The sequence below is a fragment of the Bos grunniens genome, chromosome 28 (assembly GCF_055505025.1).
Source record: "Bos grunniens cultivar Pamir isolate PY7600 chromosome 28, Bosgru_T2T1.0, whole genome shotgun sequence".
Lineage (NCBI taxonomy): Eukaryota > Metazoa > Chordata > Mammalia > Artiodactyla > Bovidae > Bos > Bos grunniens.
In genome coordinates this window covers 28325342-28346095 of record NC_141192.1, presented here as the reverse complement: position 1 = coordinate 28346095, position 20754 = coordinate 28325342, and the positions used below count along the sequence as shown (strand labels likewise).

The following is a 20754-nucleotide window of genomic DNA, read 5'->3' as shown; positions in this document are numbered from 1 at the left end:
AGTTGGAGTTTGGACTAGCAAAGCAGCAGGGATATAGATATGTAGGTATAGGTTCCTGTGTTTTGGTGTAAGAAAGAATCCAGAAATAGTGTGTGGTATAAACATATACTGCTTTTTTCCTACTCTTCTTGTATACACAGTGAGTCCCAGCTGTGTACAAGCTTTTTTTATAGATAAATAAAGCAGTTGCTTTCATGATTATAACTGTCCTGAATGGATTGTCTTCTTACAACATTCAATCTGTTTATGAGTATTTACTTTACATTAGCCCAAGGACCCTGCACTGCGGGAGTTTGCCTCTATTCCCCTGGGTGTCCGTGTCTCAAGTCTTACATCTGCTCTGTGATTGATGGAGCCCTGAATCCACGTTATTACTCTCTCACAAGCAGAAATCAAACAGGCTATTAACTACATTACTTCAAAGAACTGTTTCAATACAATCTCCTTATCTTAATTGAAACTTTCTTTGTATGGATATTTGCTACATAGATAATTTACAGGTGCCTATCAAGCCTAATATTAAAGAAAGAAAATACAGGATTTTTTGTTTTGTTTTTGTAAACACACCATTGTGATCTGTAATTTTAAAAGTCATTCCAGGATTGGACCTGAAGTTTGATTTATTAGATTTTATTATGTTCATGGGGGTGGTGGTGCTGCTGCTAAAATAAGAGAGGGAAGAAGTCCCTGTGATTCAGTTTTGAAATTTAGCTTCCATCTGATTACAAGATTGTAGATATTCAAAAATATTCAGACCTAGATCACTGCAATTGTTAACATCTCAAAAACCTTGTCGAGAGTCAGGCAGCATTCAGCCTAGTTCAGCACCTACCTTGAAGAGATACAGAAATAGGGTTTCTAATTAAGTGAAGTTCCTTACAGACCCTTAAAGACTTAATAGCACCAAAACCAGCAGAAGTTGCTTAGATGCTATGAGGAGCTATGTATTTTTAAAGAGAGAGATTTAATATACAATCGAGGGATACCCTCAGGCATTCTGTTGAGGTTTCCTGCATAAATGCTGCTGCGTTGGTCATACAGGAAACTGACTCACAGTCGATCTCAAATATGATCTTGTCAAAATACTGCAACTCAAGTTTTTTAACATAGGATTTCTTGAGCTGGATGTGTATATTTACACTAACAGGACAGAGACTAACTGAAGCCTTAGGTGTCTCTCATATATTTTTAAAAAATTATGTAAAATGCCCTTCAGTCAAATCCATTCATATGTTAAAAAATGAACAAAATGGGTTATTCTAATCAAATGTCTGCAGTAAGCATCATAAACTTAAAAAAGAGAGAGAAAGCGCCAGAGAGCTGTAATTTCTCTTTGTAACCCATGTTTATAAAATAGAAAGATCAGATGAAATTTCAAGGAAGATAATTAAAGAGTGATGTGCAAGTCATAATTTGGCTAATGCAAAAGATGGGAGGCTGCGAATTTTTACACTGTCCTTCATGGTGCAGAGTTGTGATATTACTTTAAATTATTAAAATAGTTTCGACATCTTTCAGAATACCGGCTCTTTGGCATGGGCTTTTATTACTTATTGTAATTGGAGGATCTGCCATTTTCTTGCGTTTATCTCTGTGTGTATAGAAACGAGATAGATCTTGCCTTTTATTACTTCCCCATGTTCTGAATCAAAAATGTGGTTTAGATAATGTTAAGTGCCCTAATTCTTACTGCAGCGGACGCAGACGTTATGAAAAAGCATAAAAATACACACAGAGGGTCTTTCCACCTCAAGTCACTGAATATTAGGCATTTGTGCTCTGCCGGGTGTATTAACTTCAGCCATGTGAATATAATTTTCATTAAAGTAATCCTGTTTCAACTAGATGCTGTGACTGGAGGTGAAACGTTGCGAAAGCGTTAAAAATAGCTTACTAGTAATTTCAACATCCTGTAATTTTATCACAGATCAAGTTTCAACTGTCATACTATACAGACCTTATTCCCCATATAGTACATGTTTACTTTTTTAGCATGCCAGACCCACTTTGGAAAGATTGGTGCCAATATAATAAAATCGGGAGGGGGGTTGATACTGAAAGGAGTGGGAGGAGAGCGGGGAAGGGGGTGGGAGAGCGTGGGGGAAGCGAGTACACCATTTTACATCAACACTGCGAAAATGCAATCTAGCCTGGCGGAGGACCGGCAGCTGGGTCGGAGCGAGCGAGGGCTTTGCAGTCTCTGCCTGTTCCTTGTTCTGTCGCTCTTAAGTTTCTCTGTGTTTGCATAATAGCCGTGCATGCAAACCTCGCAATGCTCCAGGGCTCCAGAACAATAAATATACACATTTAAAGCCTTTATTGTCTTACGGTTCATGCCCCCGGTTTTCAACAGCTTAATTTCTGGTTGTATTTAACTAGTTTGCAAATGGATTTTTTCAGTTTCAAACTATTATTGAGGAAGCTCCCCTCCCTTTTTGGCGGGGGAGGGGTTGGGGGTGGGGTAGGAGTCAGTATATTATTCCTGTAGCGCTGGGTTATATAAACACATTATCATTTGAGAGCGCCCTTGGCGTCCATCAGCATTGTAAACACGTACTAGTGTATATACTTCAAAATTAAAGAATGCACACGCAGAACCAGGAGCCTGAATTCATATTCCGAGCAGACTCGCTGCTCGCATTTATTGATTTATCATGCATCGTTTATTGTTCCAGTCCCTAAATGCAGTCGCTGTCCGTTCAATATTGTTTGCAAAATGCTGAGATGTGTGTGCGCTGCTCACTTGTCTTTCTGTTCTGTTTTTTTTTTCTGAGTATTTTTTTTTTTGCGAAGCGAACAAATGCATTAATATTTATATGTTTATATAATCGATAACCCACTTTTCCCTTCCACGTAAATAGGCATCAAAAGATAATTTAACAGATTAGTTCTCGAAAACATGGCAGTGAGGAAGCGTAATTTAACTATCAAACAAATCTACATGTCTAATAACAGCAAATCTGCTAAGGAGCATTAGAAAGAGGAGCAGCGCCCCGGAATCTCTGCAGGAAATGTTCTTTATATTAGACATATACAAGCAGGTCCTGTCAGATGCACAGCGGAGCTCGGTAGCTCTCGTCTCCTCCAAAAATTTCATCAAACGACATTGCTAGACCAGGGAGATTGGGAAGAGGGAGATCGCATCTTCACACAATTTTAGGGTAGAATTTATTTTTACAAACCTCCCTATACGTTTTTTGCCTTGATCCATCCGCTTCCCGCCGAGATCGGACGGAGCCTTTCTGTCGATTATGAATTTGATCAACCTACATTTGGAAGGAAACCTACATAGTTCTGACAGGAGCTGAAAATTGAGACGTCAGAGAAATATTAGGACATAATTTCAATCATTTTAGTGCCGAAGGGGAGGCAAAAACTTAGTTTTATATTGAGACAGTAAGCCGGCTGAATGCAGAGAATGTGTCTCCCTTCCAGGACCTGATGCAATCCATTCAAGCCAACAAGTTTGGAGAGAATGTTGAGTTCAATCAATTCAGAACGTCGAGATGGAGCCCAACTCACTCCAGGTATTTCGCTCTCCTCCGCTCTTCCGATCCCGGCACCCCCCGGCACCCCCCAGCCCCCCGGCTCACCCACACCTCTGCACCCACCCACGCCCCCCACAAACTTTTCACCAAACTTTTACCCTCTACATCCCCCAAATAATTTTTATTGTTTTAAAAAAATCCCTGATCATACATACATAATGTAATTTTACCGCCTCAGATGGAGAGGTAGGGAGAGGTGGCGGGGGGTGGGGGTGGGGGGGCCGGAGGTGTTTTTTTTTTTTTTTTTTTTAAGGGAGGCAGAAAATTTGTGGGCTCTATTATTTTTCCACCCAGCTTTATATCTGTTGGCTCTTCTGTATTAAGAGTGGATGTCTGTGTGTAAATGTGTCTGGGAATAGACGTTTGTGCTCTGATGGCTACATTATTTATTTGGTGCTTTTTTTCCCCTGCAGTGGGTCGGCTCACCGTGTGGCTTGCACGGACCTTACATTTTCTACAAGGCTTTTCAATTCCACCTTGAAGGCAAACCAAGAATTTTGTCCCTTGGCGACTTTTTCTTTGTAAGATGTACGCCAAAGGATCCGATTTGCATAGCGGAGCTCCAGCTGTTGTGGGAAGAGAGGACCAGCCGGCAACTTTTATCCAGCTCTAAACTTTATTTCCTCCCAGAAGACACTCCCCAGGGCAGAAATAGCGACCATGGCGAGGTGGTAAACTTATATCTCCCTCTCTTCTTTCTTTATTATTTTTTCCCGTAGTAATGCTTATTACAGGGCAAGCTTGAAAATACTGTATTCACTTCTGCAGACGAGCAAGATCGACTTCTTTTTTAAAGGGGTAGCGCCACTAGCTGGGGCTCGAGTATTTTGCCATTGTCAGAGTTTGGCTGTCAGCTTTACAAAGAGGATCCAACTGCTGATTTTAGTCAAGATCAAATAACTTGTTTGAGAAGGGTTTTGTTCAAGGATGTGTGTGTGTGTGTGTGAGTGTGTGTGTGCGCGCGCGTGTGTGTGATCTTTCTGTTGCTGCTTGAACATCACATGCTTTTTATATTTTTTGCTTTTTGAAAATTTACCTTCGAGTCTGGCTCGGTCGGGGATGGGTGGATTTCTTTCGGTGGGTTTCGATATTGTTCGTTTTTTGTTTTTTTTTTTAAGTAAGTATTTGATATGTTTAAGAGGGCGGAAATTACGAAATGGAGGCAGAGTGAGATCAAAAGCTATTGAGTTGGCAAAGACGTGTTGAATAAAGTGATAAATGACAGGTACTGGAATAATACATTCAAATAACTTGCAGATCTGCCCGGGCGGATTTCAAAGCGGTCGTGTAACCGGCACAAACACGTTAGGCATTAACAACTATCTCTCGTCCCCACCCCCTCTCCCCGGACAGACCATTTGATGTTTTTACTTTTCAATTACTCCACGCAAAGTGGACGTCTTCCAACGCGATCTTTGGGGATGTGGGGGACGCGGACCGGGGAGGGAAAGGCAGAGGGGTGTGTGCTCGCCTACAGGCCCTGCGGGTCCGGCGTCCTAGGTGCCCAGACGGCGCTCCCGGGGAGGGTGGAGAGGGAACGAGCCTCCCCGGCACGTTTCTGGGCGGCCGCGGGGGCGCTCGTCGCGTTCCTGGGAGGACGCCCGAGGTGAGCCCGCTGTCACCGGGCGCAGGGGCGGCCGCCTCTATTCGGCTCTGTCATTTCATGTGTGACCGCAGTTCTGCGGGCTCCCCTCGTCAGCTGACCGACCTCAGCGCCGTGGTACCTACCCGGGGAACTATTTTGGGGAGGCTGTGCCCACTGCGCGGCGGGGAGGGAGGGTGCGCGGCCGCCTGGCAAGGCTTTGTGTTGTCCAAGCGAGAGCACGGTAATCAAACTCAGACTTTTGAGGGCAGCTAGCTCTGTCTGTTCCAGGCTCTCGAGCTTTCGAGGTAGGTGTAAGGATCTTTTTGTTAAATGAATGGTTCCCCGTTTAACTCATCCCGGAGCGGAGCTCGAAGCTGCCTGCCAGTCAGTCCTTCCAGAATTCCTTGGTCTGATGGAGTTGATTGTACTTTTGGCATCTCCAGTTCACTCCTTCTCCGGGGAATCGAATTACCCATCAGTGGTCTCTGCCGGTTTAATTACTGGAGTTCGTCAAAACGTTCGCCCTCCGATCTGCCTCTTCGGAAATAAGCCCCTCCCTCCTCCCCGAACAACCGCCCCCCCCCCCCACAACACTCCGCCCCTCCGCCCTCCCCGCCAGCTCTGGGTTTTAAACGTTCACATTTCCCGACGTCTGCCGGCAATTTTACAAAGGTGTTGTTTGGAAATACTGTGAAAAATCCTGCAACCTACCAACAGGTTGAGCTCTTTCCTCCTGCCAAGGTCTAGCTCGGGCCCCCTCCCCCGACCCAACTTTCCTGCGCAGCTGTCTTCCTCCTCCTCCCCCTCCTGATTTCTTATTATTTGCTTTTCAAATTTATTACTTCAACATGGCCTGTGATCTGGAAAAGGGAAGGATTAAATATCCAGAAAAGAGCTGGTGCCTAATAGACTTCTGACTAAACCCAGAAGGAAATTATTCAGTGTTTTATGGGATATTTTGTGGCCACGCTCTTTTTTTTTAATTGAAAGTGGAATATTTTTTAAAGACCCTGAATTGACCCCACTTGGTGCAGTTTTAATTTCTGTTGTGTAATTAAATAGTGGATTCTGACTTGAGAGTGAAAGAAATATTAGGCAAAGATTGCATCTGGTAAAACAGTTGATAGTGAATAGATATATTTTTAAATACACAATTTTTTACAAAAATATTCTTTATGGGGAAATGTAAGCGAACCATTTTAATGATCTTTGCATTTCGTCATTGCTGTATGAGCCATACCTGAGAAAATTAATCTTGCTATTTAAAAGTAAACTCCAGGGGTTTGGGGGAGGGAGATGGCTCTATTTATAATCCTCAGCTGCGTATACATCGCCTAATATTATGCATGATTTGTTTTTTAATGCTAACACGGCTGGTAATTAGCTGTATGATTATACTTGTATATTTCATTAGGACTTTGGCTGATGTCATTGTGAATTATTCAGCCATATTAAAACAATTTTCAATTGAGATAATGACACGCCTCAAAATTATGCAAATACAGGCTACATTGTGCAAAATAATTATGACAAATGTAAAGCAGGTAGAAAGTTTCCCAATGCAGATCGGTTTTCCACCCTGGTGATGTCATTTCCCCCCTGGCCTAAGTTAGTCATTCATTAGCAGAATAGCAACAGCAGTCTTCTCTGGAGGAGAGCCTATAGAAACCAGCATTTACCTCTGGCACCTAGAGGGGGCAACAGGGCCCTCTCATTAAGACTTTTGCTTTGTTTTCACTTAACTCTATTAAGTTGTTTATATACAGTGAAATGATTTTATTATTGATTTTAAATAGTTTTGAATGATGCATTTGCCATTTGCAGTGCATAACTGGAAGAGGAGGGTCTCCTGGTGATGTGCACTGTTACTTGAGAAAATGTTTAGCACATTTAATCAGCCAGAGCAGTTTATTTAAAGTAGCCAAATGGAGGTTAATAATTTCTTGATTGAGCTGACATCAGCATCCATTTCCAAAGGACAGCCAGGACTCAGTATAGTTTTTTGAAGAGAACCATTCTGTCTTTTTATGATTTCTTGAAATATGAAGACGTCAGTTCTAAAAAGAGGAAAATTATCACTGTGTGAGGTTAGAAATAGCGTCCCTGTGTGGTGTGCTATGATCTTTAGAACACTTTTTTTTTTTTTGGCGTGGGAGGGAAATTTTCTTATTGATCTTTGCAGTAATTGTAGGAGGCTAGATAAGGCAGGACTTTGTATGTCCATTTTACAGCTGGAGACAGGCTTGCAGACATTATGTGGTTTGTCAGAAGTCACTTGCTAGAATCTAGACCTTCTTAAATTTTAGGTTTGGTGTATTTTTCCCGCTGAAACCTACTCTTGAAACTAGAGCTTGAATACATTATGTTACATTCTAGACGTGTGTACTCATGTGGGCAGTTCCTTGTACATTTTAGAACTATGACTAGTTAGTCAGCTTTGCTAAAGGTCACCAGATATTTAGGTAGCAGAATCATTCTTATTCTATAAAGTTCAGATAAACCTAGTCAGTGGCATATAACAGTAACAGTTACATTTAATACCATTATTAATAATCATTAGCAATTTATTACTAGTTTAGATAATTATTATAATGTCTGGACTGCTTCTATCACTGCTTCCTGCACATACTTAGGGTACTGGCAGCTGGTGTGAAGGAGAAGCATTGCAGAGAGTCACATGTTGATTCTATAGTTTACTATTTGTTTGACCTTGAACAGTCCTAAATGCTCTGGGCCTCAGTTTCTTCAGCTGCAAAATGGGAGGGAAAAATAGTAAGGCTGACTGGAGATTGTTATATATACCGAGACATTATTATGGGCAAAACTACTTTATCACTGTAAATTAAATGAATAGAAAATGATTATAGGGGTCTTTAGATAATCTTAATTTATAAATAAGAAACATAATAACTTAGGTCTATGTAGAGTCTTCTGGGCCTCATCATGATACTGTTTTGAATTATGAAAGTGAAGAGCAGGGCCATATGCAAGGAGTTAAGTGTCTGGTAATTACCTACAATTGCCATATTCAGCCAGTAGCTCTTCAGGGGAGGAAAATGGCAAAGTAGGCGGGTAATTGGCTCTGTTACTGGGTAACTTCTGATTATATTCCTTTTCAGATTGCCAAGTGCTTAATCTATTGGCAATATACCCTCTTAAAATAGGTGGATGCATGAGCTTGAATTTCATGGGGTGGATTCTACAAGGCTTGCTGGTCCCCTGCAATAAGAGTGTAGATGAGTAAGCCAGTGTTGTCAGAGAGTCAGGATCAAGCATATCTGGTCATTATAGATTCTAGCATGCAGCCAGGGTTTCTAACAGTGGTTTGACTATCACCAGCCTTACTATCTAGTTAAAAACATTTTTAATGCATATTCCCAAGCCCTTATTGAAATTAATTTATATAGAATCTCTGAAATTGGGATTCAGAATTTTGCATTTTAAATTGTCTTTCTCTCTCTGTGTGGATCTTGGGAAAGTTTTAAACTCTGTGCCTCAGTTTTCTCATCTGTAAAATGGGAATAAAGTACCTACTTTGTAGGATTATTTTAAAGATTAAATGAGCTAATATATATAAAGTGCTTACAACTAAGGTGGGAGATAGTAGAGTTGCTAAAATAATTTACTCAATATTACTATCATTAAAATTAATATTATTGTTCTCATTAAAGTTTGAGACCACTGCCTTGGACCTTCCTAAAGAAAGCTTTTCTCTATGAGAGGGTGATGTATAGGATAGTTTACTAGAACATATAGCTGATTCAAGTGTCACCCCAGATCAGGCTGGCTTTCGTCCATATGGTGGATTTAGCTGTGTTGCCATTATAAAAGGCTCCTTAAGGATTTACATTTTATTATTGAAATATGCTGTTAAGTGGATCAGCTGGATTTTTTAGAAGATTGCCTGATCGTATCACAGATACATTTTGAAATTCAGGTGCCGGACTGTCCTTGCTTCACCCGTGGGTGGCCTCTCAGCCTCTGGTTTGTTTGCATGAGCTGATTTTTTAGAAGTTTCTGAGATCACCTCAATGTTGTCAGTCAGTTCAGTTCAGTTCAGTCTCTCAGTCGTGTCCAACTCTCTGCGACCCCATGAATCACAGCACGCCAGGCCTCCCTGTCCGTCACCAACTCCCGGAGTTCACTCAGACTCATGTCCATCAAGTCAGTGATGCCATCCTGACTCTGTCGTCCCCTTCTCCTCCTGCCCCAAATCCCTCCCAGCATCAGAGTCTTTTCCAATGAGTCAACTCTTCGCATGAGGTGGCCAAAGTACTGGAGTTTCAGCTTTAGCATCATTCCTTCCAAAGAAATTCCTAGCCTTGGTCAATTTCTTTAACTTTTTCTAAGCCTCAGTTTCTTCTTCTGTCAAATGGATTTAAAGGTTTCTACCTTGCCAGGAGAATTAGTAATACTAAAAGTCCTGAAACAAATGTTGGATGCTGTTATAATAGTTGTTATTTATTGTTAGTAATGATCTTAAGCTAAGAGAAGGAATATCTTTATACTTTGCGCAGCAGGCCCTTTAGAACCAGGGTGAAAACCAGTGAATTATATGGAGAGAGGTTACTAGACTGTGACAGGCATCAGCAAACTAAGGCCTGAGGGCCTAACCTGGCCCACTGTCTGCTTTTGTAAATAAAGTTTTACTGGAACATAGTCAGACTGTTTACGTATTGTTTATAGCTGCTCTCAGGCTATAATGTCAGAGTTGAATAGTTATGACAGTGACCATATGGCCCACACAGTGGAAAATATTTACTCTTTGGCCCTTTACAGAAAATGCTTGCTGACCCCTGGCCTATAGAGTTGATCTGAAATAAGGAATGTGACTGTGTACCTTTTTGTCTTTCTTACTTGGCTTTGGAGCAAGATCCAGTAATAGAAGGAATACTTTAATATGTCAAAAACATTCATATATACAAAATTCTGTTTCAGCTTTGAGCCTAGGATGTGAAAATTTGAGAATCAGTAAAATGTACACTAAGTTTTATTTTGTGTGGTTAAGATCCTAATTCCAGCCAATGTTGGATTCATCTATCCTGAATTAATAAAAGCTACTTGTCGAGTGCTAACCATGTGCTCAGTGCTTTGCTAAGTACAGAGATGGATGTGAAACAATGCATGATGTAGCTGTTTTTCTTAAGAAGCTTATCAATCTTGATAGAGAGATGAGATCAACACATTTTTTAAAAATGTAAAAGCAGTATGTTATATAACACACTAGTGAATTGTGCTCACAATAAACGCAATATGTTTTCAAAAGAAAGCTCACCGTCTACATGGTTTTGGAAAACGAATGTACTAATCTCCTCAAACATTGACTGAAGACCTACTAGGGGCTAGACAACCAGGTAGAGAGATAATGGAGAATAGCTCAAACTTCACAAGTCTCTTAGTCTGCTTCATAGACAGATACTGGTCATAGAAAAGCTGTCGGATTCTGTGTCCCTTAGTTAAGTGGAGATGAACTGAAGTCACTATTTGTGGTCTTTCATTATCTTTCTGGAAATTAGTAAGTACTGCCTTCACCTTTGAGGTTCATTTGATCCATGCATACTTATAGAGCACCTGCTTTGTGCCAGAGCCTGTTCTAGGCGCCTGGATACAGCAGTGAACAAGACAGACAAGCGCCTCTGCCATCAGGGGGCTTACAGTCCAGTGGTTAGTTTTAACCGCCCCTGTGGGTTGCATATTGTGCTTCCTGTGCCATCTGTGCCATCTGTGTTCTTTTTCTGTGCTCATCACCCCATCATCTCTGCTCCCACGGCGGTGCTGTTATTGGGGTAGAAAGTTGTGTCTTTACCTCTGGGTCTCTGCACAGCATTCACTGCATTTGTCAAGTATCTAATGAAGGACTGAATGGCATAATTAAAACGCTGTCTTCCCCACAACCTGCTCTCTTTAAGCTTGGCCCAATTTCTTTCTTACTCACAGAAGGTCATTCACCTGTGGCCCAGCTCCAGCAGCCCACCTCGCACGTCTTTCTCTTCTAAAATCTATTATCATTTTGCACCATCAGGTGTGAAGAAGTGCAAAAGGTTTCTTTTTAGGAGAACTCCCCAAAGAAATTAGTGACTATATGGGACTGAATGATCAGGCGAGAGCCAGCATCTCCCACCTCTTTGAGCACTTTTTCAGTTTTCAGCTATCATTCCATAAAAAGTCAGGACTTAGGGGAAGTTCCCTGGTGGTCCGGTGGTTTGGATTCCTTGTTTTCACTGCCAAGGGCCTGGTTCAATCCATGGTTAGGGAACTAGGGTCCCAAAAGCCATGTGGGGTGGCCAAAAGCAATTTTATTAAAAAATAAGTAAAGATTTTTTTTTTTTAAGTCAGGCTTTGGATGGCAAACTGTGAAAAGATAAAACTTGAGGGAAGAGAAGTCACTTCTTACCTGAGTGTTGATTGGCAGTTCCTGCAAACCAGCATGTTTCTCAGACCGATGGTCTTCATGAGGCCATATGTCCGATGACAAATCAAAATTGTAAGCAATTAAAACCTCTCTTGTCATTGACTGTCAGGCACATACTAAGGAAATGTTATTTTTATGAAGTACATGAGTCCATACATGTAAATAAATGCTTTGTTATTAATTATTAATAAAGCATACCATTGTTCATAGTGGCATCTAGTTTTATAGGACTCAGGCTCATTTATCAAAGTCTAGTTTTAACCAATATCCAGGATATAATCACTGGAATCAAATGCATTTGCCTGTCATTTTTTTATAGCCAGGGTGGTTGGATATTTGCCATCTCCCACTTAGAATAATATTGTAGCTAGTGATTACCCGTTGGCTTGGCTTTTAAATAAATTTAAAATAAATTTATTGATTGTTGGCTTAAGGATTCATTGGCCTCAGAAATGTGGTCATGGATTCCTGCATTTCTTGAAAAATCTGCTCCCGTGCCCTTGCGTGAGGATGGCTTGGCTTTTTCTAGCGGAACCATGACCTTTGCTGGCTTCCTGGAGGTTAGAACTCGGGCCAGGCTTGGGCCTTCAAAGAGTGCGGCTAACGTCCTGGACTGTGAGTGTCCATTTGGATGACACATTTCAAACATGCAGTCATTGAAAGGGTGCCTTAGAACATGCTAATGGCATCAGTCTCTAGTACATACTTGCGTAAATTAATTCTGCTTTTAAAATCAGATGCACTGTTAGCTGCATTAAAGATGGATATTTGACATTTATCACACAGACCAGGATGTGTGGTTTAATTGCATGAGTTTCCTGTAGAATCTTGGTGGCTGTATAAAATGGACTCACAGTGGTGAGTGTCCTTGCACACATGACCATCATGTTCAGGGTCTCATCTCCATCCGTGTGCAGAGAGAAAAAGTGGGAGTAGAAACCACATGTTGCTGGTCAATCTAGTGGCCCTGTAAATGTCCCCCTGCCCCCCCACCGCCTTTCCTTTCTCATGCCTCGAGCACACCCTGACTGTGATGTACACCCCTCCTCCCCAGAGTTGAGTTCCAAGCCTGATCAGTGGCACTAAACATTAAACTCTTGTCTTTGAGGATAATAGGCTTTGCTTTCTACACCCTCAAGCATGTTGAGCTACTGTGCAGGCTGGAAAATAAAAATGTTCTAATTGTGTCTTTTAAATAAGCATAGGAGTGAATTAATTAGACCATATTTTGTCTTTAGTTGCTTAGTTACACAATAGTATTCCTGAGCACGAGTAAGATAAATTGGCTCTTTTTGTGCTGCCTGTCCCTTAATCATAATTACTGTATTGCTTAGGAGAGTAAAGCATACATAGATTTTGAATTTTTTATTAATAGTCAAAAATATGCATATGATATATAAAGTATATGCTGTTCAACCTGTTTTATATGCTTTTATGTGGGAAGAAGTTTTATTGTGGTGGTAACATTTGCATTAGTTGCTCAAAGATGTAGTTCTGGGAAATACATAATTGAAATGTTTTTGAATTGCTTTTTCTGGCCTTTTCAATCTTATTCAAAATAATAGTGCCTCCAGTCCTAGAGCAGTCATTCTCATTTGATTTAACATCTTTCTTTGCACTGCACACACGGCGCCCACTTTTAACCCTGCAGAGCCTAGATGAGGTTTGTGATTCACGGACCTCATACGTCGGGTCTTAGGTTTTGGGGCTCACGCTGTCTGGGGCAGAGGGCAGCCGAACGCCTGTATCTAGAAGCCATTACTCCAGTGCCCTTAGCCCTGGCACACTTCCACGTCCCTTGCAGAAGGCTCCAGGGTTGGAGATCATAAGAGTTTGCTGTAGCTTGGGCTGGACAGCACTGTGTGCTTGCCTTCTGAGGTCTTGCAAAATGGCAAGTGGCTTCTGAGACTTGGGCTTCTAGCCCCCTACCCCCCAACCCCTGCACCAGGGAGGGCAGCAAGAGTTGGACAGCTTGATGTAGTTATTGAACAATGGGAGAGTCTGGCTTAAGACCCAGCATGCGTGCTGGGTAAATGTATGTGAAAATCGACCCTATTGTTCTGTTGGATTTGAAAAGCAAGTAAATTATTTACAGATATTTGCTAATTAAAGCACATGTTGTTTTACCAGCACAAAAGAACACATTATAACTAGAGACAAAGAACTAAGTGCAAATAATTTAATCTTGCTATTTTTTTGTGTTCTTCATAAGGAATATGTTAAAAATATGTATTTGTTGTCGTTTAGTCGCTAAATCGTGTCCAAATCTTTGATGACCCCATGGACTGTAGCCCACCGGGCTCATCTGTCCTTAGAATTTTCCAGGCAAGAATACTGGAGTGGGTTCCATTTCCTTCTCCGGGATATCTTCTCCACCTAGAGATCGAACTCGTGTCTCCTTTTTGGCAGGCAGATTCTTTACCAGTGAGCCATGTGGGAAGCTCAAAAATGTGTGTGCGTATATATATATATATATATATATATATATATATATATGTTAAAGTGTGTGTGTGTGTGTATATACAGATATGTATATATGGTGGTGTGTGTTTGTGTGTGTTTTATTCCTACAAGGGAAGCCACGCACACTATAGAGATAACAGACCAAGTTACTTGTCCCTAGGCTGCTCCACATTCCTCGTGGAACATCAGAAATGGAAATCATTTTGGTTTTCCCTTTAGTCCAAGCTTTGCTTGCCATCACCTAGTTTGAGCTCAGCTCTGAGTACCATTGGGGAAAAAAGGCAAAGTAGCAAGATACTTTACCAAAGAATAAAAACGTTCTCACTTGTTACCTTGTCCTCAGACTTTCCTTGGGGCTTACCAGATGGCGCTAGTGGTAATGAACCGACGGCCAACACAGGAGAATTAAGAGATGTGGGTTTGATCCCTTTGTCAGGAAAATCTTCTGGAGGAGGGCATGGTAACCTGTAGGAGCCTGTAGGTTGGTGGGCTACAGTCCGTAGGGTTGCAAAGAGTCAGACATGACTGAAGTGACTTAGCACAGCATAGCAGACTTTCCTTAATGAAGGCCCAGGTATAGTTGTTTTTCTTCTGTGATGACCCAACTTTGGCAGCATTCTGATTGGAAATGGAATGAGGGCCCCTGACCTGTGGTAAAGGAGTCTGATGAAGAGTTGTTGTGATAATGTCCTGCCATCTTTTCCTGGCTGGAACGTTGGCCTGTCCATGGGTGCAGCTGGTCCCTCTGCCTCTGCCATCTGTACAGATGTGTGTGGTGGTAGGCAGGACTGGCCGGACAGCTCTTGGCTTTGGGTTTAAGATGACCATGAACACTTGCCATGGCTGTGTAAGAAAAAGGCTCCTGTCTAATGAGCCTGGGATGTTTTAATAGCCTCACAGGCTACTCAAGTCAAGCCCCCTTTATGTAATAGATGAAGAGACTGAGGCTGAGAACAATCTTGGGGATGTGCTCAGAGCTAGTGAGTGACGAGTAGAACCAGAACCCAGTCCGTCAGGTACAGTGGTCTACTGCTTTGGGAAAGGACTGCTCTCTTGAGGTGATGGTCTGAGGAAAGCAGGCAAGTGTTTCCCATGGGTATGCTCAGGTGGGCCATCCCAGCAGGATGGTCCTGCACCAGCAGGCTTATATAGTAGGCCTCTAGCAGTGGCTCTGTGGGACATCACTTATGAAATCACTGATGAGGGGTGTGGCCTTTATTCTAATGATGAGATACTTACCAAAGAGTGAGTGATTACACGGAAACCAGGCTTGATATTCAGGTCCCCTCTGGGCCTCACCTTTATTACCCTCATTTCCAATTTTTTTCCTGGAGCCAGGTGGGCCCTCTGATAGGGATATTTATATTGTCTCAAGAAAAGCTTTGGCAAGATGGCACTCTTGGTGATAAATGGAATTGGCATTTCTGCCACCATCTGATATTCATGGATGATTTCTTTAATTCAGAAATGACTATTGCAAGCCTACTATGTGCAGGTTCCCTGTACTGGGATGTAACAGTGAACACAGTGACTGATGCGCAGATAAAGATTTCTGTTTTCATGTTACTCATTCTCCCATAGGAAGAAGGAAGAGGCAGCCTGACTGATTTATCCATAACAGAGAAACCCCATCTCCATACTTGTCATCTTGGAACCACATTCACACCTTCTTCCAGATGCATGACCCAAAGAAAGTGTCCTAACTTGCTCTTTTCCAAAACCATTTGCAAAAGTTTCACCCACAGTGTTTTCAATGAAGTTACAATGTTTTTGACTATTGAGTATCTATAACGTGTCAGGCATTACATGTATATTAACATATAAATCAAATACTCATTTAATTATCAAAGAAATTCTCCAAGCTTGGTAGTATTGTGATATTTCCGTAGTTGATGGATGAGGCAGCTGAGTCCAAAAGACATCTTAAGTAACTTAGCCAAAGTCACATATAGGTAAGACTCAGGCAGAATTAAAAATGCCTGGTTCTGAATTCCACCAGGTGATTTTCATGTTCCCCCTATTTAGAATAGTTTGAGAATCAAAATCGGATTTTCAATATATACTGACTTTGAGCCTTTATGAAAAGTTTCTTTTGGTCTTTTATTAATTTATTCAACATATGGTTCTTAAAAGCTTCTATCCTGCTGTCTCAGAACTAAGCGATCAGATTGACTGTTGACTGAGACACGCGTTAATTTGATGGTAATACCACACACCTGTGCACTAAGGCATTTCACCGGCTCCCACAAGCCCATGCGAGGCGCCAGGCACCTCCGCAGTTTCACAGGCGAGGAGATCCAGCCTCAGGCCCTCCAGAGTGGCGTCTGTGTGCAGGTTGTGCTGGTTCCTGGAGAGACAGGTAGGAAATCAGGCGGCTCCTGCCATCCCGGGGCTTCTTGTTGGGTGGGGAGTTCAGGCAGGGCTAATCAAACAATCCAAAATAAACAGGTGACTTTGTGGCCCGGTTAGCCTGGTGAAGGCAAAATACAGGGACCTATGACACGGGTGCCTGCTCTTACTTGGAAGATCTGTGGAGGCATTTTGAACAGGGCTAGAGAGATTCTGGTGAAGATTGGTATGAGGTTTCTTGGTAGGATGTAGAGGTGGGAGCATTCTCCTTTTGGCATGATTTCTGAGCTGAACCTAATCTTGGTGAATCCAGTCAACAGGTTAGACATTGCCCACTGACACCCGTCAAAGAGGGCTACTGTTTTAAATCCCATTAACCCCCTCATCAGAGAAGGCAATGGCACCCCACTCCAGTACTTTTGCCTGGAAAATCCCATGGATGGAGGAGCCTGGTAGGCTGCAGTCCTTGGGGTCACAAAGAGTTGGACACGACTGAGTGACTTCACTTTCACTTTTCACTTTCGTGCATCAGAGAAGGAAATGGCAACCCACTCCAGTGTTCTTGCCTGGAGAATCCCAGGAATGGCGGAGCCTGGTGGGTTGTCCACCAGGGCACAGGGTCGCACAGAGTCGGACATGACTGAAGCAACTTAGCAGCAGCATCTTCAGAGCTGATTTACATCATCAGAATGGCTGTAGACAAGTAGAAAATGGGGCCTACAGGCCTACCAAGGCTTATGGACCAAATCTGACCTGCTGCCTGTTTTGTCAATAAAGTTTTATTGGTACACAGCCACAGCCACTTGTTTACAAATTGTCTCTGGCAGCTTTTACACTATCCTGGAGGAGCTGAGTAGTTGGAACATATGCACAGAGCTTAACATATTTACTGTCTGGCCCTTTACAGGAAACATTTGCCTGACCCCTGGTCTAAAATGATTTTTTTTTTGGCTTCTTTTTTTTTTTTTTTAATTTTATTGGGAGTATGATTGATTTATAGTGTTGTGTTAGTTTCAGGTGTTAAATGGCTTCTTTTTTTATTATGGAACTATAATTGCTTTACAACGCTGTTGGTTTCTGCTGTACAACAGTGAATCAGGGGTGTGTGTGTGTGTGTGTGTGTGTGTGTCCCCTCCCTCTTGAACCTCCATCCCACACCACCCCATGCCACCCCCCTAGGTCATCCCAGAGCCCCGAGCTGAGCTCCCTGTGCTATACTACAGGTTCACACTAGCTACCTCTTTTACACGTGGTAGTTATATACGTCAACACTATTCTCTGTTTGTCTCACCTTGCCCCCCTCCTCCCATGTCGCATGTCCACTCTGTTTGCGTCTCTATTCCTGCCCTGCAAATGGGTACATGTGTACCATTTTTCTAGATTCCATTTGTATGAGTTAATGTACGATATTTGTTTTTCTGTTTCTTCACTTGTTATGACAGACTCTGGGTATTTGTACTAAAATGGTCTTAATAAAGGTAGTAGTAAAACTATTGCTGTCATCTTCACTTGGACCTTTCGTGTAACTATAATACTATGAGGTAGTCATTTCATTTTGCAAGAGGGCAACCCGAGAGGCTAGGCCATCCAGGTTTGTAAATTCATTCATCGGGTAAATGATGAATGAGACTAAATGGGAGCTCGAGCCGTCTTGATTCCAGAACACAGAGGGCAAAACCCTCTGTGCTGTCCTGCTAACAAGCCAAAGAAACGGGGCCGTATCAGAAAGGGGGTATAAAATCTGCTGAGGTTTTTCCCCATAAAGTAATAAAATAGCACAACCTCTGTATTCATCTTTCAAGGTCTTGTTGAAAATCCACCTTACCTGAAGAGGGGAGAGGGGAACCCAGAGCAGAGGCACAGGTGTGGGCCCGGTCAGGAAGCCGAAGTGGGTGGAGCCAAGGCTGGGACACCATGTGATGCTTGGAAGAACCAGGGAGCAGTGATTTGTCTGTACGTTGCTCCTCCGGTCCTGCCCATCATTGCAGGGCAGCAGTGTCATTTGATGTTGCCAGATCTTTCCATTTTTCAAGGCCCAAAAGCCATATCTTTGTGTTACAGTCGGCAATTCCGTCCAATTTTTAAAAAACACTGTGGGCCAAACAAAATGTGTCTTCATTCTAGATGTGGCCCATGGACTGCCACCTTGCATTCTGCAGAGCAAAGCTTTGGAGTACTACAGTTTTAAAAACTTTCTCATATTTGGCCCATTTTGTGTAGTGAAGCAGAAGGAACCTTTTGGTCTTAAAGGGACAGCAAAGGAAGGAGCTCAGGCAGCCTGGTGGACAAAACCCTCATCATTCTCTCCAGCCAGAGAGTCTGGGGGGATGGAAGGAATGGATGGATGCACAAACTAGGGCCCATGGTCAGAAAGGGAACAGGGATGGAAATGTGGAGAGAAAGGAGTAAGTCGGGAGGTGGCCTATAGCCATGCTGAAGGCAGCCTGGAGAATGGAGCTTGTGTACATCAGGCCCTTGAAAATACCTGGGGCTTTCATGGGTGGCAATTTCGAGGAGAGTGAGAGAGGAGGCAGAAGAAGCCACAGGAAAATAGAAAGGCAGGACGTTCCAATATTGGAAGTGGTTTGCCCTCGGCAGAGCAGCAGGGGTCTGGTGGACAGTGAGGTAGATTGCGGCTGGACCCGGGGTCGTCTAGCAGGTCAGGTTGGACTTGAACCTGGAGGCCGGGCTGGTTAGTAATTTCACACGTCTTGTTTCTTGCTAGTTAGGATATAAACCCTTCGTCTGGAAGCTTGGTAGAACCACACGTGCATGTGTATTCTGCCTCTTAGCTGCATGTCATCTTGGTCCATTACTGAATTTTTCTGGGGTCCCTGTTTCCTTATCTGTGAAATAGGCTAGTCTTGCTGGGCTGTGATTATCAAATGAGATTTATATGGGCATAAAGCCCCAAACCATGGTCTGGCTGATAGCAGACCCAGGCCTTTAGCAGATGTGAATTAGCAACCCTGCCCTTACTGGTTCAGAACCAAATCCTAACTTTGTTGTCTCCATGAAGTCTGTCACATTGCTAAGACTGTTAATATCGCCTTAATAAGTAATTTATTGGTTGAGTCATTGGATTTCTAACTATTGTTTAAAAAAAAAAAAGAAAATTATCAATTTAAACAGAGTTAAACTTCCTGGTTCTCCATTCTCAAAAAGATTTTCTTGTGTTTAGGTTCAGAGTTTTTCTGATGCATGTTTGAGCTTTCCAGTCACTGTGAATGGGGCACCCTCAAGCCTGTTGAGCTCTGTTCCATTTGGGTCTTAAAGAACCTTGAGGAGGCATTTCTTCCATCAGCCACAACAAAATAAAATGAGATGGGAGTCAAAAGACAAAACCTGTGTTCCAGATGTCCCATCTCAGTGTGCCAAAGGAAGTTCATACCTGATGCTTCCCAGGTCGCTCCCCTTTCATGATGCAACCTCCAGGAAACCTGATGTCGATGTGCTGAATGTCACAACACTGAATTTATTTTAAATATCCTCATTTTCCCACCATTTAAAAAACTCTCTCCTAGTTCCTATTCTTCAAAACACCCCTAATTTGGAAACTAGTTTCACCCTCTGTCATCTCCTCCTCTTCTTCTTTTGGTGGTGGTGGTATGGAATGCATTCCAAACCAATTCCTTTAAGATGTGTAATGCCAGGTTCTTTTAAAAAGCAGAAAGCATCAGCAAATGGATATAAAGGGATAGGGTCCCAGCCAAAATGGCTGGGGGAGCTTAGAAGAAGGATCTTCAAAACAGAGACTGCCTGCTGGGCCATTAAATCCTTTAGCTTTGGGGTAATCCCACAGTGCATATCAGATGACTAGAATTCAGATGAAAACACTGCTATAGTACTCAAGCTCCCCACCAAATTATTCCAAAATCTAGTGTACATGGGTTGTAAATACAGAAAATAATTGAATTCTGTTTGTCTTAAGTGAAATAATCTGTTCCATTCTGTTTCTTATGGACCTTCTTCATAATAGTCTAATTGTGTTCTGTGCTCCTGGGGGCTGAATGTGAATTCAGCAACAATGCCTCGGGTTGTAAAATATGCAGCCCCAACAATCTGGGCAGGCAAGGAGGAGGTTCTAGTAAAAAGGCTGAAGATGTTTTTTTCTAATGCAAATTATATGAATCACACACACGGTAGTGTCTTTTAAAATGATCAATGGGCTCTGGCTTTTTTCTTTATAGTTTATAGGTCCTATTTCTCCATGTTTTGGATGTTACTAGATCAGTAATTCAATAGACAGCCAAGCAGGTGTTCAAATCACTCCTGACCCCCAGAATTCCTTAAATGACCCCTCAAAGCAGTGGAGTGAAAACATTTTCAGCATGTCAGAATATTGAATACCTCAGTTGTCTTAATATTTTTTCACCTTAAATTTTAAGGCTGTTTTC

The 20754-nt window shown here is 42.3% G+C and overlaps 1 protein-coding gene across 2 annotated transcripts in view; it reads left to right on the top strand.

Annotated features, from left to right (window-relative positions):
- The first annotated feature begins 3495 nt into the window (after positions 1–3495).
- ARID5B (AT-rich interaction domain 5B) overlaps positions 3496–20754 on the top strand; it is a 192343-nt gene continuing 175084 nt past the window's right edge. For both annotated transcript variants that reach the window (XM_086382291.1, XM_086382290.1), the window contains exons 1-2: positions 3496–3527; positions 3962–4216. In XM_086382291.1, the coding sequence (XP_086238417.1) occupies positions 3507–3527; positions 3962–4216 (276 nt within the window). In that variant the 5' untranslated portion in view covers positions 3496–3506. The remainder of the gene's footprint in view (positions 3528–3961; positions 4217–20754) is intronic.